Source organism: Vipera ursinii, assembly GCF_947247035.1.
Source record: "Vipera ursinii genome assembly, contig: scaffold_221, whole genome shotgun sequence".
Lineage (NCBI taxonomy): Eukaryota > Metazoa > Chordata > Lepidosauria > Squamata > Viperidae > Vipera > Vipera ursinii.
The window spans coordinates 4005-20000 of NW_028148334.1; the positions used below are offsets into that span (position 1 = coordinate 4005).

Here is a 15996-nt window from a genome sequence, read left to right on the forward strand (position 1 = left end):
CCGGTCATAAGGCAGCTTTTTCAGCGCCGGTGTAACTTCAAACGCCCCCTAAACAAGTGGTTGTAAATCAAGGACTATTCTGCAAGGCGAATCAACCAGCCAAGTCCATGGGGAAGCCAGATTCACTTAAGAACCGTTACTAGTTTAACAATTGCAGTGATTCACTTAACGAATACAGCAAGAAAAGTTGCAGAATGGGGCAAAACTAAACTTAGCAATGGAAATTTTGGGTTCAATTGTTGAATACCGAGTTTGTTCCTCTTGTATAATTTTAACTGCTGTTTATTCTTACTTGTTCTCATTTTTATTGTGGTTGGATGTGTCCCAGCAGGGGAGCGTTATAAATATTTTTTTTGTTTGTTTCTCCGTCTGTCTTCCTTCTAAGGATGGTTTTGAGCCTCCCAGCACGCGTATTCCAGTTTTTCGGCATCTTTCTTAAGGGTGGCCCTCAGCCCATTCGTGTAAAAATCTCCATTTTGTCAAAAATGTCTTCGACATAAACCTTCCCCTCTCAATTAGAAGTTCCCCTTAGAAATTCCCTTTCTAAAGCGAAAGGCTAATATATATATATTAATGGTTGCTCGGAGAGAACTGAATTCTGTGTGTTTCTCTTAAATTTCACTGAAAAGCTACCTTTCCATTGCAAAATGGACAGGGATAGGGCCTTCTCAGTGGGAGCGCCTGCCCTCTGGAACCAGCTGCCGGTGGAGCTGAGGACTGCCCCCGACCTCCGATCATTCCGCCGGGGCCTGAAGACCTGGCTCTTTGAGCTCTCAGGCCCAGACTGAGGAAGAATTTTTAATTTGGGGTTCTTTTTAACTGACTACAGGGTTAATTTAATACTTTTTAATTTGTTCTTAATTTTTGTATTTTGGATTTTTAATTCCCTGTAAACCGCCCTGAGTCCTCAGGGAATAGGGCGGTATATAAATATAACTAAATAAATAAATAACTAAATAAAATGCTTTGGAAATCTGCTTTGAAAAACCAAGTGGAAATATTTCAAGACTGAAGACTGAATCCCTACCTAATCAGAGGAACAGACAATCCTGACTAGTATGTGTGAAACATTCAGATCAAGTAAGATTATGTGTTTCTCATCCTTAACCATTTTATGAGGGGTTCTTCAGCAAGCGTGCTTTCTCTACTGCTCTACTCTACTCTACTCCGTTCTATATTCTATTCTACCTGTATTCTGTTTTGTTCTATATTCTAATCTATTTTCTATTCTGTTCTATGTTCTATTCTATTCTGTTCTGTTCTGTTCTGTTCTATATTCTATTCTATATTCCAATCTATTTTCTATTCTATTCTATATTCTATTCTGTTCTGTTCTATTCTATTCTGTTCTACTCTATTTTCTACTCTATTCTATTCTATATTCTATTCTATTCTATATTTTATTTTATTCTATATTCTATTCTATTTTCTATTCTATTCTATATTCTATTTTGTTCTGTTCTATTCTATTCTATTCTGTTCTCTATTCTCTATTCTCTTCTGTTCTGTTCTATTCTATTTTCTATTCTATATTCTATTCTATGTTCTATTCTATTCTATATTCTATATTCTATATTCTATTCTATTCTATTCTATGTTCTATTCTATTCTTCTATTCTATTCTATTCTATTCTATTCTATTCTATTCTATTCTATTCTATTCTATTCTATTCTATTCTATTCTATTCTATATTCTATTCTATTCTATTCTATATTCTATTCTATTCTATTCTATTCTATTCTATTCTATTCTATTCTATTCTATTCTATTCTATTCTATTCTATTCTATTTTCTGTTCTGTATTCTATTCTATATTCCCATTCCATTCCATCCCATGGGGCCAGGACTTGTTGGTTTTGGGGGGACCCCGAGCCCCTTTTGCACCCCAGAGTGTAAAGATTGCTGAAAGGTGCAGCAGATTCAGGAACTAGAGGACGCCGGACTTACCAGCTTCTGGAAAAGATGCCCCAGGACCACCTGGCTGTCCCAATTCTGCAGGTGAGGCCAGAGATTGTCGTACATCTCCTTGTGAATTTCGTAAATGTCCTGAATTTTGTAGAAGATGGTCTCAATCTGCTGGATGGTGAGGACCGGCTGGGAGGTGGTGGCCGTGGCCCTCAGCGGCTTCATCGGCTGCAAGGGAGGGGGAGGAAGAGCCATCAAAGGGGGGAATAAGCCCTGGGACCGCCACCAACCGCCTCCCCCCCCCACACACACACAGACACTCACCCAAGGATGCGTCTTCCTTGCTTAACTGATTTCTTGAGATATCTACCATAACTTTTCTCCAGGAGGAGAAGCGGGCTTGTATTGCAGGCCCCTTTAAGACTTATGGACTGCAACTCCCAGAATACTTCAGCCAGTGCTGGCTGGCTGAGGAATTCTGGGAGTTGAAGTCCACAAGTCTTAAAGGGACAGACTTCGGAGACCCCTGTCTCGTTCCTTTTTTGATCCCCACAACAACCCTGTGAGGCAGGCTGGGTGGAGAGAGAGAGAGAGAGAGACAGACAGAGACAGACAGATAAACAGAAGACCTAGGCTGCAATCAGGGCATTCCAAGCCCCAGGGGAGATTTGAACCCAGAACCTCCCAGATATATACACCTTCGCTGCTATGTCACTCACCGCCACATACCATCTTTGGTCCTTGGGGCACAATTCCCATCACCCCCAGCCGTTATGGAGGTTCTGGCTGCAGCTGGCAGTTGTAGTCCTACCTTTGTCAAGCTCGGCTACATTAAAATGGGTGGACCAACTCCCAGAATTCCCCAGCCAGGTATTGGAAATTCAGTTCCCAGAATTCCCCAGCCTGCATGCTTTAAGATGCGTGGACTTCAACTCCCAGAATTCCTCAGTGAACCACACCGGCTGTTTGGCCCCAAATCACCCACTGGCTTTCTTGTCTAAGGCGGGACTAGAACTCACCATCTCCTGGTGATTGGCCCAGCTGGTTTTCTTGTCTAAGGCGGGACTAGAACTCACCATCTCCTGGTGATTGGCCCAAAGTCACCCAACTAGCTTTCATGCCTAAGGCAGGACTAGAACTCACAGTCTCCTTGTGATTGGCCCAAAGTCATCCACCTGGCTTTCAAGCCTAAGGCGGGACTAGAACTCCCAGTCTCCTGGTGATTGGCCCAGTTGGCTTTCTTGTCTAAGGCGGGACTAGAACTCACTGTCTCCTGGTGATTGGCCCAAAGTCACCCAACTAGCTTTCATGTCTAAGGTGGGACTAGAACTCACCGTCTTCTTGTGATTGGCCCAAAGTCACCCAGCTGACTTTTGTGCCCGGGACTAGAACTTCCTTTTCTCCTGGTTTCGAGCCTGGTGCCTTAATTTCTAGAATCAAACTGGCTCTCGAATTGGGTGTCCACTAATTCAAACATGCAACCCTCCAAGAATGTCTCACTGCCCCTCGAATTGGAAACCCCACTGCAACAAACGAAAGTTTTGGAAACTACCAAGTTGTGTTTCTTCTTAGAAACCTGCGTCAGAAGGGGCCAGAAAATTCTAGAAAATTCCCCCCAGCCGTCCTTCCACTCTCCCCACAGTTGTTATGCAAGGCTGAGCGAGGATTAGAAACAGGAACCAAGAGAGAGGGCTACTTCCTCCCAGGAACCCATGAGGATGTTGCAGGAGAAGAGATGTATTCTAGCAAAATGGGACCTGTGGAACTCCCTGCTACAGGACCTCATGCTGCCCCTCCCAGCATACACAAAGGCCAGCACAGCAGGAGGCTGATGGTGCAGATCAGCAGAGGGGTTGGACAGCTCCGGGCGATGACTGCTCACTCAGGATAAGCCTAATGAGTTAAGCTGTTGACAGCCCCAGGTATGGTCAGCCTGGTGGGAAGCCAGGATCTACACCCATTGTCACCTGCACTGACAGGAAGCCCAGGTTTGAACTGATTGGATGCCATCCACCTGGGCAGGTACAAATAGACGCCAGGCTTCCCTGTTTCCCCAGTTCCTTCTGTTCAGAATAAACTCATTGTTACCCCAGCTCTGTGTCCGTCTCTATGTGAAGCACGCGACTTTACACTGCCCACCTCATGAAGGGCTGCCATTACTGTGGCAAGCTGTCCTCGACCTATGACTACAATTGAGCCCAAAATCATTCTCTCCTCCCTCCCTCTCTCCCCCCTCTCCTCGGATGGATGGGTGATAGATAGACAGACAGATAGACAGAGAGAGAGAGAGAGAGATAATGGATGGGAGATAGATAGATAGATAGATAGATAGATAGATAGATAGATAGATAGATAGATAGATAGATAGATAGATAGAGGTAATGGGTGGATGGCTGGATGGATGAGAGATAGATATAGGTAGATCTAAACTCGGATGGATGGATGGATAGATAGATGAGAGAGAGAGAGATGAAGACAGACAGACAAATAGATCTAAAGTGGGATGGATAAATGGATGGATGGATAGAGACAGACAGACAGATACAAGCAGACATAGATCTAACATTGGATTGATGGATGGATGGAAGGAAGGAAGGATAAATGCAAGACAGATGATAGATAGATAGATAGATAGATAGATAGATAGATAGATAGATAGATAGATAGGTTGTTGAGAGTGTGGTGGCGCATCAGCTCCCTCTGGTCCTGGATGAAGCGGATTATCTAGACCCGTACCAATCGGGCTTCAGGCCTGGGTACAGCACGGAGATGGCATTGGTCGCGCTGGTGAATGATCTCTGGAGGGCTCGGGACAAGGGATATTCCTCTGTCCTAGTCCTATTAGACCTCTCAGCGGCTTTCGATACCATCGACCATGGTATCCTGCTGCAGCGTCTCAGGGGATTGGGAGTGGGAGGCACGGTTCTTCAGTGGTTCTCCTCCTATCTCCTGGGACGCTCGCAGTCGGTGTTGGCAGGGGGGCAGAGGTCGACCGCGAGGCCTCTCGTTTGTGGAGTTCCTCAGGGGTCGGTTCTCTCGCCTCTCCTGTTCAACATCTACATGAAACCGCTGGGTGAGATCATTCGTGGTTTTGGAGTTGGGTATCATCAGTATGCTGATGATACCCAACTTTTCATTTCGACCCCAAACCACCCCAGTGATGCCCTCGACGTGATGTCCCGGTGCCTGGAGGCGGTCCGGGTCTGGATGGGGAGGAACAGGCTTCGACTCAACCCTGACAAGACTGAGTGGCTGTGCGTACCGGCATCTCGGGATATTCAGGATATCCCACCCCTCACTATGGGGGGTGAGTTATTACCTCCTGTAGATAGGGCTCGCAACTTGGGAGTCCTCCTAGATTCACAGCTCTCCCTAGAAGACCATATAGTAGCTGTGACTAGGGGGGCCTTCGCCCAGGTTCGCCTGGTGCGCCAGTTGCGGCCCTATCTGGACCGGGATGCCCTGTGCACGGTCACTCATGCGCTCGTGACCTCTCGCCTTGACTACTGTAATGCTCTCTACATGGGGCTTCCCTTGAAGACCACTCGGAGGCTCCAACTGGTACAGAATGCGGCCGCGAGAGTTGTCTTGGGAGTTTCCCGGTACTCCCACGTTACACCTTTGCTCCGCGAGCTGCATTGGTTGCCAGTTGTCTTCCGGGTGAGGTTCAAGGTCTTGGTTATGATCTTTAAGTCCTTACATGGCATGGGTCCGGGTTACCTCAGGGACCACCTGCTGCCGGCGTCAACTCCCCTCCGCCCTGTGCGTTCCCACAGAGAGGGCCTCCTCAGGGTGCCTCCGGTAAGGGAATGCCGACTGGTGGCCCCCAGGGGGAGGGCCTTCTCTGTCGGCGCTCCGGCACTATGGAATCAACTGCCGGTGGAGCTCCGGATGGCATCAGACCTCCGAACCTTCCGTCGCAGCCTGAAGACCCACTTATTCGAACTAGCTGGTCTGGCCTGATGGGGGAATATGGGCTTTTAAAATTGTTGTTTTTATTATTTTTTTATAAATGAACTTCAATTTTTAATCTGTATTAATTTATTATGGGCATTGTTTAATCACGTTTTAATAATTTTTAATTTTTGTATCTAGTTTTTATGTATTGCCCTGTTCACCGCCCTGAGTCCTCCGGGAGAAGGGCGGTATATAAATTAAATTAATAAATAAATGATAGATAGATAGATAGATAGATAGATAGATAGATAGATAGATAGATAGATAGATAGATAGATAATGGGTGGATTAATGGATGGATGGGAGAGATAGATGGATGGATGGATGGATGGATAGATAGATAGATAGATAGATAGATAGATAGATAGATAGATAGATAGATAGATAGATAGACAGACAGACAGACAGACAGACAGACAGACAGATAGACAGACAGACAGACAGACAGATCTAAACTTGGATGGATGGATGGATAGATGGATGAGAGAGATGAAGACAGACAGATACAGGCAGACATAGATCTAACTGGATGGATGGGAGGAAGGAGGGAAGGATAAATGCAAGACAGATGATTGATAGATAGATAGATAGACAGACAGACAGAGAGACAGACAGACAGAAAGACAGACAGATGTAGACACAGATCTAAAGTCAGATGAATGGATGGAGGGACAGATAGTTTCCAGGCCCCAACAAGGTCATCCAGACAGTGCCAAAGAGCCCCAAACTCTGGATAAGCCAGAATAAACCCCCTCCCACCCACTCCAAAGGGCCTGGGTGGGGGGTTCTCTCGTGGAAACCAAAGTCACCTCTCTGCACAACGGCTGCACCCTAAAAGCCTGGAAGGGGGGGCCTCTTCTGCACGGACCCCCATTTGGGGAAGGAACTCTGAGCGCTCCGCATGACTTGCATGGGAACCTTCCAAGCCCAGCAGGCCAGCCAGGAGTGGCGCAAGAGCAGCGGTTGCCACGGCGGCCGGAAAGATCTGCATCTCAGGGGCTTCCTCCCCTCCCCCAAAAAATACAATACAACACAACACAACACAATACAATAAAACAATACAATAAAATAAAATCATAAAATCATAAAATAAAACAACAAAATAAAATAAAACCATTAAATAAAATATGCTAAAATATACTAAATTAAAATAAAATAAAACCATTAAATAAAATAAACATTAAATAAAATATTCTAAAAAACTAGAATATACCAAGCTAAACTAAAATAAAACAAATAAAATATACTAAAATAAAATAAAAAAATAAAATGAAACTGAACTAAATAAAATAAAATAATAAATAAAATAAAACAATAAAATATACTAAACTAAACTAAAACAATAAACTAAAATAAACTAAAATAAAACAATAAAACCATAAAAGAAAACCATTAAATAAAATATATTAAAATATACTAAATTATATTAAAAGAAAAGAAAACCATTAAATAAAATATACTAAAATATACTAGAATATACTAAAATAAAATAAAAAAACAAAATAAAACTAAAATAAACAAAATAATCAATAAAATAAAACAATAAAATAATAAAATAATAAAATCAAACAATAAAACCATAAAATAAAACCATCAAGTAAAATATGCTAAAATATACTAAAATAAATTAAAATAAAATAAAACCATTAAATAAAATAAAACCATTAAATAAAATATACTAGAATATACCAAAGTAAAATAAAACAAATAAAATATACTAAAATAAAATAATAAATAAAATAAAATAATAAAATATACTAAACTAAAACAATAAACTAAAATAAAATAAAACAATTAATTAATTAATTAATTAATTAACATTAAAATATACTAAAATATATTAAAATAAAAGAAAACCATTAAATAAAATATACTAAAATATACTAGAATATACTAAACTAAAACAAACGAAATATACTAAAATAAAATACGCGAAAAAAAACAAAATAGAAACGGGGGCCGCGGTCAGTGGGCGTCCGGGCCAGCCGGTCTCACCAGCAGCAGCGCCTCCAGCTGGTTGATGTACATCTCCTCGCTGGCCAAAAAGTCTTTCAGGACCAACTTCCGCATCTCCACACCTTTCCCAGCATCTTGTTCACCCTGCAGAAGGCAGAGGGAAAAGTTAAAAGGGCCTGGGGGGGGGGGGAGAATCCTCGAACACAAGCCCCAAATTTCCACTGTAAAGCGAGACCACTGTTAAGTGAGTTTTGCCCCGTTTTACGACCATTTTTGCCTATTTCCCTAATACGGTTTGTTGACTTAATCTGGCTCCCCCATTGATGATAGAACGGAACGGAACAGAATAGAATAGAAAATAAGGAATGGAATAGAGTAGAGCAGGGCTTTTCAACCAGTGGTACGGGTACCACCTGGGGTACATGAGCACCTGGCAGGTGGTACGCGACCATGCTAGGAAAGTGGTAGCGGGGGAGGGGAATGAGCTGAACCGGTGGCAGCACCGCACAAGCCTGAGCGAGAGACGGCTGGAGCTGCAGGGCTGTCGGGGCTCAGCGGAAGGGCCAGGATCAGCATCAGGATCCAGCTGGAGCTCAGCACCGATCCTGGCGCTTCTGCTGAGCCCAGAAGAAGTGCCGATCAGCTGAAATGTTGCAGCATCTCCAGGGTCTTTGATTTACATTCAGATGCTTGGCAACCGATTCATGTTTATGACGGTCACGGTGTCCCAGGGTCATGGAAAGTGACCAAAACCTGCTGCAACCACCCAGCAGACCGAGGGGGGGGAATAAAAACCAAATACATCCCCTCCACCCCACCCCCGCTGCCAATCCTCAACAGAAATGCTCACAACCATGAAAACCTCGGACCGGAGGAAGAGCGCCGCCGGGCGGGCAGGCAGGTGTCTTGCTCGGCTGTGGATTGGGGGGCACTTTTTCAGTGCCATTGTAACTTTGAACAGTCACTAAGCGAATTGTTGTAAGTCGAGGACTACCTGTACTTCATCACTTTTTTCCTTTTCCTTTTTTTTTTTTTTTGGTCATCAAGTTTTTCACCCCTTGCTAGGCTACCGGTGGTCCTCGGATGTTGCCATATCCTAAAACTGGTACAATGGGTGAAAAGGTTGAGTGGAAAATATGGAATGGAATAAGAATAGAAAATATGGAATGGAATAAGAATAGAAAATATGGAATGGAATAAGAATAGAATAGAACAGAACAAAATTTAAAAGAATAGAATAGAATAGAATAGAATAGAATAGAATAGAATAGAATAGAATAGAATAGAATAGAATAGAATAGAATAGAATAGAATTAAAATAGAATTGAATTGAATAGAATTGAATTAAAATAGAATAGAATAGAATAGAATAGAATAGAATAGAATAGAATAGAATAGAATAGAATAGAATTAAAATAGAATACAATTGAATAGAATAGAATAGAATAGAATTAAAATAGAATAGAATAGAATAGAACAGAACAGAATAGAATTGAATAGAATAGAATAGAATTGAATTGAATTAAAATAGAATAGATTAGAATAGAATTAAAATAGAATACCGTAGAATAGAATAGAATAGAATTAAAATAGAATAGAATTGAATAGAATAGAATTGAATTGAATTAAAATAGAATAGAATAGAATAGAATAGAACAGAACAGAATAGAATTGAATAGAATAGAATTGAATTGAATTAAAATAGAATAGAATAGAATAGAATAGAATAGAATTAAAATAGAATAGAATAGAATAGAATAGAATAGAATAGAATTAAAATAGAATAGAATTGAATTGAATAGAATTGAATTGAATTAAAATAGAATAGAATAGAATAGAATAAAATAGAACAGAACAGAATAAAATAAAATAGAATAGAATGGAATGGAGTGGAGTGGAGTGGAGTGGAGTGGAGTGGAACGGAACAGGAATAGAATAATTGAATTGGGGGGGATCTTGGTGGTCTTCTAGTCAGAAGGTCACAAAAGGTGCTCACATTGTGGCCCAAATGCGGTTGTAAGTTCAGGACTACCTGAATTTATGTTCCCCATCTTTTAGCTCTTGCAAACCATCTCTGGTTTAAACTTGTCACGTTCTTTTTCGTCAGCGTCTCAGCCACGCCATGCTACCCCCACGATCTCAGTCTTCCCTTCCGTTCAACCCATTTTCTTGACTTTCAGACCTTCCTTTGCCAACACAGACCTCGTTCTTGACCTCTTTTGACATTCGTGACCTAGAATCCAACAAGGAACGACCCGGTGTGCTTCCTGCCCTCATTTTCCCCAAAAAGACATGGATTACTTTAAAAAAAAGGCCACCACTCTGTAGTCTGTGACATGATAAAGAGAGAAAAAAATAACTCCATTTGCACAATCTTTATCACCACAGTGCAAAGAAGCGGTGAAGGCTCCAACACTGGAAGTTTTTAAGAAGAGATTGGACAGCCATTTTGTCTGAAATGGGATAGGGTTTCCTGCCTGAGCAGGGGGTTGGACTAGATGACCTCCAAGGTCCCTTCTGACATCATCATCATCATCATCATCATCATCATCATCATCATTATTATTATTAAATCCTAGCTTGGCATTTGAGCAGCCTTGCAATTTGTCTTTAATTCTACCTTTCTGCAAACAATGGGCACTAAGTCTCAATGTTGGTTTTGCCAAATACCACTTTAATACCCCTTTACAAGGAATACACTTGGAATACGGCATCCAGTTTTGGTCGCCACGATGTAAAAAAGATGTTGAGACTCTAGAAAGGGTACAGAGAAGAGCAACAAAGATGATCAGGGGACTGGAGGCTAAAACGTATCAGGAACGGTTGCTGGAATTGGGTATGTGTAGTGTGATGAAGAGAAGGACCAGGGGTGACATGATAGCAGCCTTCCAGTATCTCAGGGGCTGCCCCAAAGAAGAGGCAGTCAAGCTATTTTTCAAAGCACCTGAAGGCAGGACAAGAAGCAACGGATGGAAACTAGTCAAGGAGAGAAGCAACCTAGAACTAAGGAGAAACTTCCTGACAGTTAGAACAATTAACCAGGGGAACAACCTGCCTCCAGAAGATGTGAATACTCCAACACTGGAAGTTTTTAAGAAGAGACTGGCCAGCCATTTGTCTGAAATGGTATAGGGATTCCTGTCTGAGCAGGGGGTTGGACTAGATGACCTCCAAGGTCCCTTCCAACTTTATTATGATTATGATATGCTATAGCAATGAAGCACATAAGAAATTAAAACCACAGTGACACACACTGTGTATCTTTGCTATATATCTCTATATCTATCTCTGTCTGTCTGCCTATCTAATTATGTCTGTCCATTATCTATCATCTATCTATGTATCTATCTATCTATCTATCTATCTATCTATCTATCTATCTATCTATCATCTATCTATCTATCTATCTATCTATCTATCTATCTATCTCTATCTCTATTACTTATATCATCTATCTGTCTATATCTATCTATATCATTTATATCATCTATATCTATCTATCTATCTGTCTGTATAACTATCTATCTCTATCATTTATATCATCTGTGTCTATGTCTGTCTGTCTATCTATCTATCTATCTATCTATCTATCTATCTATCTATCTATCTATCTATCTCTATAGAATTAGGATTTGAGGTTACAATCCCCTCCCTAAGCAAAGAAGCAACCCGTAGTTATATAGATGTATAGAGTAATATATTACAGCTAATATATTACCTTGACTTACAACAGTTCATTTACCGACCGTTCAAAGTTACAACGGCACTGAAAAATGTGACGTGATCCTTTTTGTCACACTTACGACCAATGCAGCATCCCCCATTCAGGTGCTTGGCAATTGCCCCATATTTACGACGGTCGCAGTGTGCCGGAGTCACGGGATCCCCTTCTGTGACCTTTTGACAAGCGAAGTCAATGGAGAAACCTAGACTCATTTAACGACTGCGTGATTCACTGAACCACCATTAATCCAACGGTCCTAAGTTCGAGGACTTCCCTCTACCCCCTCTGCCACGAGGCAGGACACGAATTTGGCCAGGAAATAAAGAGGGAAATAAATCACACCAGGCTTCACAATTGCCTACAAATTGTGCACAAAGCCGCAGCTGATAAATTACACCTGTTCCTTTCACAGTGTATGACACGCAACGCTGTGACTCAGCCTCCTTGTCCTCCAGGGCCACAAAGACACAATCGCGTTTGGCTCCCGACATCGGCCTCGCTCAAAGCCACCTGGCGGACTTTGCGGTGGAGGTGAAATTTGAACCCAGCACTTGCCCCCTTTCCCAGGTTACAATGCCACTGCCCTCCTTCCGGGTCACGCCCACCCGCCTACGCAGACGTTACAAAAGAAACCCCATCTGAAGAAAAACGGGTCGACAGGCAGTCCTCGAACGTACGTCCAGAACAGACCCCAACGTCTGTTGTTAAATGAATCCAGCTTCCCCATGTTTTATGTTTTTATATATATATATTCTGATGGGGGAAGCCGGATTCACTTAACAACCGTGTGTCTTGCTTAACGACGGCTTTGATTCAGTTAATTCAGTAGCAAGGAAAGTCGTGAAATGGGGCAAAAACTCACTTCACAAAACGTCTCGCTTAGCAGCAGAAACGTTGACCTTAACGATTGTGGTCGTTAAGTCAAGGACGGTTTGCAGGTAGACTGCTACTGAAGGCAGAAGTGCAACAGGTTGCTTGACAACCTCCTTTCCAAGTGGGGTGAGCCGTCACCCCAAGAGGTGTGCAGAGAAGGTTTGCTTCCTGGGGTTTTCCACCAAATCATCAAGACAGGGGTGAAGGAGTCCGTTACAAGGAGGTGGACACCAAGAGACCATCCAAACGATCTTGGCTGATAACGAGAGAGGCAGGCCTGTGGCTTGCAGATGGAAACAGACAAGACACACGACGTCATACAGCACAATATTAGTGGAAGAGAATGAAGCCAAAATCTCTCAAGGATTTTTGAAGAATCCCTCCGTTTAGGAGACCCTCCATTGACCGGCACTGTCTACCTGAGAGATTGCAACCTTAATTTGCTTTCTTTAAAAACTCAGCTCACAGGTTGACAATTGTCCATCATCCCATGCCTACAAACCCACCCTGCAAGGTAGACTTGAGAGAATGCCAAACCCTCCCTCCCCAATACCCGTCTAGAAAGCAACATATTCTAATACAGAATCCTAAGGCTGGAAGGGACCTTGGAGGTCTTCTAGTCCAACCCCTCCCAGCTCAAAGCTTTCATGCTTATGTTCTTATGCTATTGTAAACTACCCAGAGTCACTCTGGATAGTGAGATAAATGGCCTATAAATTCAACAAATGAAGAAATCAATATCTGAGGTCTTTCCAAGTCAGGTTTGTGGCCTGGCTGGGGAATTCTGGGAGTTGAAGTCCGCAGGTCTTAAAGTTGCCAAGGTTGGACAACTCTGAGCAAGGGTGACAGACCTCCCCTTTATAGCCACAATGGGCTTCTGAATTCAGAATCAGAATAGAGCTGAAAGGGACCTCGGAGGTCTTCTAGTCCAACCCCCTGCTGGAGCAGGAGATCCTATTCCATTTCTGACAAATGGCTGTCCAGTCTCTTCTTGGAAGCCTCCAGTGATGAAGCAGCCACAATTTCTGGAGGCAAGGAGTTCCACTGGTTAACTGTCCTCACTGTCAGGAAATTCCTCCATAGTCCCAGGTTGCTTCTCTCCTTGATTAGTTTCCATCCATTGCCCTTCCTTCCTTCCTTCCTTCCTTCCTTCCTTCCTTCCTTCCTTCCTTCCTTCCTTCCTTCCTTCCTTCCTTCCTTCCTTCCTTCCTTCCTCCCTCCCTCCCTCATTTTTCCTTTCTCTCCTTCATTTCACTCCTCCCTCCCTCTCTTATCATTTTTCCTTTCTCTCCTTCCTTTCACTCCTCCCTCGCTCCCTTATCATTTTTCCTTTCTCTCCTCCCTCCCTCCCTCCCTCCCTTCCAGAATCATAGAATCCTAGGGCTGGAACGTCTTCTACTCTGACCCCCTGCTCAGGCAGGAGACCCTAGAGCAGGGTTCTTCAAACTTGGCCCTTTTATGGCTTGTGGACTTCAACTCCCAGAATTCCTTAGCCAGGAATTCTGGGAGTTCAAGTCCACAAGCCATAAAAGGGCCAGGTTTGAAGAACCCTGCCCTAGACCACGTCAGACAAACGGCTGTCCAGTCTCTTTTAAAAACTTCCAGTGTTGGAGCATTCACCCCTTCTGGAGGCAGGTTGTTAATAATAATAATAATAATAATAGAGTTGGAAGGGACCTTGGAGGTCATCTAGTCCAACCCTTGCTCAGGCAGGAAACCTATACCATTTCGGACAAATGGCTGTCCAGTCTCTTCTTAAAGACTTCCAGTGTTGGAGCATTCACCGCTTCTGGAGGCAAGGAGTTCCACTGATTAATTGTTGTCACTGTCAGGAAATTTCTCCTTAGTTCCAGGTTGCTTCTCTCCTGGATTAGTTTCCACCCATTTCTTCTTGTCCTGCTTTCAGGGGCTTTGGAGAATAGCTTGACTTCCCCTTCTTTGGGGCAGCCCCTCAAATACTGGAAGACTGCGATCAACGTCCCCCCCCCGCCCCTAAGTCCTTCTTTTCCCTAGACTGGCCGTACCCAATTCCTGCAACCGTTCTTCATATGTTTTAGCCTCCAGCCCACCCACCCACCCCGGATCAACTTTGTTAACTTAAAATTGCAAGCCACCTTAAGCAGAACCCCCAAATTTTCTTTGATCTATGCTCCACCCAGAAGAATATGAGAATGTGGATATCTGCTACGTAGCTTGGCTCACTGCTTTTCGCCTTCCCACGCAGGCCTCGGGCAACCTCCAACCTGATTTTGCCCTGCCAACTGAACACTCCCAGGAACAAGTCGGCACAGTCACACACACACACACGCACACACGCACACACACACACACACACAAACATGCAGTCACACACACACACACCACAGGCTTTGCACTGTTGTGGCTGCAAGCAAGGGGGATTTTACCCTCCATTTCCATTTCCAGGAACTAAGCAAACGGGTCAAAATCTGAATGCTGTTTCGGTGGTCCTCAAGTTACGACCGTTCTTTCAGTGACTGTTCAAAGTTATGACAGACCCAAAGAAAGATACAGGCCATCCTCCACTTTATCAGGACAAAATTTCCCTCGCTAAGCGAGACAGCGGTCAAGTGAGTTTTGCCCCGCTTGACAAACATTCTTGCTGCCGTCGTTAAGCGAGTCTCCGCAGCTATCAAGTTAGTCACCCGGTCATTAAGCGAATCCCGCTTCCCCCATTGACTTTGCTCTTCAGAAGGCCACCAAAGGGGATCACGTGATCCTGGCACACTGCGACTGTCGTAAATGTGAGACGGTTGCCAAGCATCTGAATTTTTGATCCTGTGGGATGCTGCAATGGTCGTGTGAAAAACGGTTGTAAGTCCTCCTTTTTAAAACTTCAAATGGTCACTAAATGAACAGTTGTAAGTCGAGGACCACCTGTATTCATGACTTGGATTTCAAGTTAACAGCAGTGGTCTTGTGATCTCATTTTGGGAGCTCAACAACTAGCGTCCATTTGTGGCCATTTGTAGTGTCCAGTCACCACGTAATCCCCATTTATGATGTTTTTGCCCCAAACCAGCAATAATAATAATAATAACAACAACAACAAGAAACAACAATAATAAAACAATAACAGCAACAACAATAATAATAATAAATCGCCCAGACTAAGCAGCGGCCTGACAAAGCAGCAACAATGGTGCATTGGAAGATCTGCAAGGAATATCATTTGCCTGTGAGCGAGAACTGGTGGGATCATAAAACAGAGAAAGTCATAGAAAAGGATAAAGTTAAACTGCTCTGGGACTTCAGAATTCAAACAGACAAGCACCTGCACAACATAACACCCTGGACTTGACAACTGTCGATAAGAAAGACAAATAAGTCTGGATAGTGGACGTGGCAGTGCCTGGAGACAGCAGAATAGACGAGAAAGAACTGGAGAAAATAACAAAATACAAAGACCCACAAATAGAAATAGGACGACTGTGGCAAAGGCAAGCAAGGTTGGCACCAATAGTCATAGGCGCCTTGGGTGCAATCCCAGAACAACTGGAGCACCACTTGAACACCATCATCGGCATTGACAAATTCGCCATTAGTCAATTGCAAAAGGCCG

The 15996-nt window shown here is 43.2% G+C and overlaps 1 protein-coding gene across 1 annotated transcript in view; it reads right to left on the reverse strand.

Moving 5' to 3' along the window:
* Positions 1-1068: 1068 nt before the first annotated feature.
* Positions 1069-15996, reverse strand: part of LOC310650596 (uncharacterized protein) — a gene marked incomplete at its 5' end in the record, with an annotated part of 18830 nt that continues 3902 nt past the window's right edge. The window contains 2 exons of the mRNA XM_083380181.1: positions 1069-2134; positions 7859-7963. Of these exons, the coding sequence (XP_083236307.1) occupies positions 1922-2134; positions 7859-7963 (318 nt within the window). The 3' untranslated portion in view covers positions 1069-1921. The remainder of the gene's footprint in view (positions 2135-7858; positions 7964-15996) is intronic.